The sequence below is a fragment of the Lissotriton vulgaris genome, unplaced genomic scaffold (genome assembly GCF_964263255.1).
Source record: "Lissotriton vulgaris unplaced genomic scaffold, aLisVul1.2 SCAFFOLD_1021, whole genome shotgun sequence".
Taxonomy (NCBI): domain Eukaryota; kingdom Metazoa; phylum Chordata; class Amphibia; order Caudata; family Salamandridae; genus Lissotriton; species Lissotriton vulgaris.
Genome location: NW_028251416.1, coordinates 426,522 through 429,126, shown reverse-complemented (window position 1 = coordinate 429,126; position 2,605 = coordinate 426,522). Strand labels below are relative to the sequence as shown.

Below are 2,605 nucleotides of genomic sequence, written 5' to 3'. Positions count from 1 at the left end.
TTACAGGACTGCTTCCCGACATTTTTTGCTCAATTCAAGTGTTGAGAAATTTACACACAATTTCTTTTAGAGATAAGTGCTGAACATTATCTAAACAAGCACGACTCTAAAATCGAGGCAAAATAACCGAAGTTGGGGAAAAAAGTTGCCTGTGTCCAAAAAGATACAGCCATAAATCTTATCTCACAGAATTTGACAGAATGCACACAGGGGGAAACCACTTTCAGTGCAAAGTATGCCAAAAAAGTTTCAGGCGTAAATCTTATCTCACTGAGCATATGAGAATCCACTCTGTGAAAAAACCTTACCAGTGCGCTGAATGCCAAAAAAGATTCAACCAAAAATCTCATCTCACTGAACATATGAGAATCCACTCTAGGGAAAAACCTTACCAGTGCTCTGAATGCCCAAAAGATTTCAAACTTAAATCACTACTAACTGCACATGTGAGATTCCACACTGGGGAAAAACCTTATCAGTGCTCTGAATGCCAGAGATGTTTCATTGACAAATGGAGACTCACTAAACATACAAGGACCCACTCTTGGGTAAAACGTTATCGGTGCACTGAATGTGACAAATGTTTCAGTGAAAAAAGCAGTCTCGCTCAGCATATAAGAACCCACACTGGGGAAAAACCTTATCAATGCTCTGAATGTTACAAATGTTTCAGCCAAAAAATCAATCTCACTGAGCATATAAGAATCCACACTGGGGAAAAACCTTATCAGTGCTCCGAATGCCAAAAATGTTTCAGCCAAAAATCTAATCTCACTGAACATATGAGAATCCACTCTGGGGAAAACCCTTATCAGTGCTCTGAATGCCAGAAAAGTTTTTGTAAGAAACGGAGTCTATCTCGACATGCAATAACCCACTCTGTGGACAAACCTTATCAGTGCCCGGATTGTCAGAAATGTTTCAAAGACAAAAGCAGTCTCACTCAGCATACAAGATACCACTCTAAGACTAAGGAAAAACTTTATCAGTGCTCTGAATGCCAGAAATGTTTCGGTAATCAAAGCACTCTGACTCAGCATACAAGAACCCACACTGGGGAAAAACCTCATCAGTGCACAGAATGCCAGAAATGTTTCATTGACAAAAACAGTCTCACTCGGCATTCAATAACCCACACTGGAGAGAAATCATATCAGTGCACGGAATGCCAGAAATGTTTCAATGAAAAACGCTATCTCACAGTGCATATAAGATCCCACACTGGGGAAAAACCTTATCAGTGCTCTGAATGCCAGAAAAGGTTTTGGAACAAACAAAGTCTTTCTCAACATGCAATGACCCATTCTGTGGAGCAACCTTATCAGTGCTCTGAATGCCAGAAATGTTTCAATCTAAAACGCAATCTCACGGTGCATATAAGAACCCACACTGGGGAAAAACCTTATCAGTGCTCTGAATGCCAGAAATGTTTCAGTTTAAAAAGTAGTCTCACAAAGCACATAAGAACCCACACTGGGGAAAAACCTTATCAGTGCTCTGAATGCCCAAAACATTTCAACCGTAAATCACTTCTAACTGCACATGTGAGATTCCACACTGGGGAAAAACCTTATCAGTGCTCTGAATGCCAGAAATGTTTCAGTGAAAAAAGCAGTCTCACTCAGCATATAAGAACCCACACTGGGGAAAAACCTTATCAGTGCTCTGAATGCCAGAAATGTTTCAGAGTCAAAATCCGTCTCACTCAGCATATAAGAACCCACACTGGGGAAAAACCTTATCAGTGCTCTGAATGCCAGAAATGTTTCATTCAAAAAAGCTGTCTCACACGGCACATAAGAACCCACACTGGGGAAAAACCTTATCAGTGCCCTGAATGCCCAAAAGAGTTCAAACTTAAATCACATATAACTGAACATGTGAGATTCCACACTGGGGAAAAACCTTATCAGTGCTCTGAATGCCAGACATGCTTCAGTTTAAAAAGTAGTCTCACACGTCACATAAGAATCCACACTGGGGAAAAACCTTATCAGTGCTCTGAATGCCAGAAATGTTTCAGTGAAAAAAGACATCTCACACTGCATATAAAAACCCACACTGGGGAAAAACCTTATCAGTGCTCTGAATGCCAGAGATGTTTCAGTGACAAAATGAGACTCACTAAACATACAAGGACCCACACTTGGGTAAAACGTTATCGGTGCACTGAATCTGACAAATGTTTCAGTGAAAAAAGTAGTCTCACTCCGCATATAAGAACTCACAATGGGGAAAAACCTTATCAGTGCTCCGAATGCCAAAAATGTTTCAGCCAAAAATCTCATCTCACTGAACATGTGAGAATCCACACTGGTGAATAAAATTATCAGTGCTCTAAATGTCAGAAAAGATTCAGAGGTAGAGATGGTTACAAGCGCCATAAGAAAACACACTGTAGGAAGGTGGATATCTGACTATGGTTACCCCCAACTTTTTGCCTAGTGTTTAGCTGGTTTTCAACTTAGTTGGCCTGGGATCCTGCTATTCAGGGCCCCAGGCTATCGTCTCTCTCCTTAAAATGGACTCCATGTACCTTAGGTACATACACAATTGGATATTGGTTCTCCTTATGAGTCCCTGTATAGTGTACCCTAGGTACTCA

General features: G+C 40.7%; 1 protein-coding gene across 1 annotated transcript; it reads left to right on the top strand.

Annotated features, from left to right (window-relative positions):
* Positions 1 to 200: 200 nt before the first annotated feature.
* On the top strand, positions 201 to 2,324 carry LOC147662890 (uncharacterized). The gene is made up of 3 exons (XM_086950818.1): positions 201 to 276; positions 361 to 1,762; positions 1,931 to 2,324. Exons 1-3 carry the CDS (start codon positions 201 to 203, stop codon positions 2,322 to 2,324), a joined length of 1,872 nt encoding a protein of 623 aa, XP_086806944.1.
* The last annotated feature ends 281 nt before the right edge of the window (positions 2,325 to 2,605 follow it).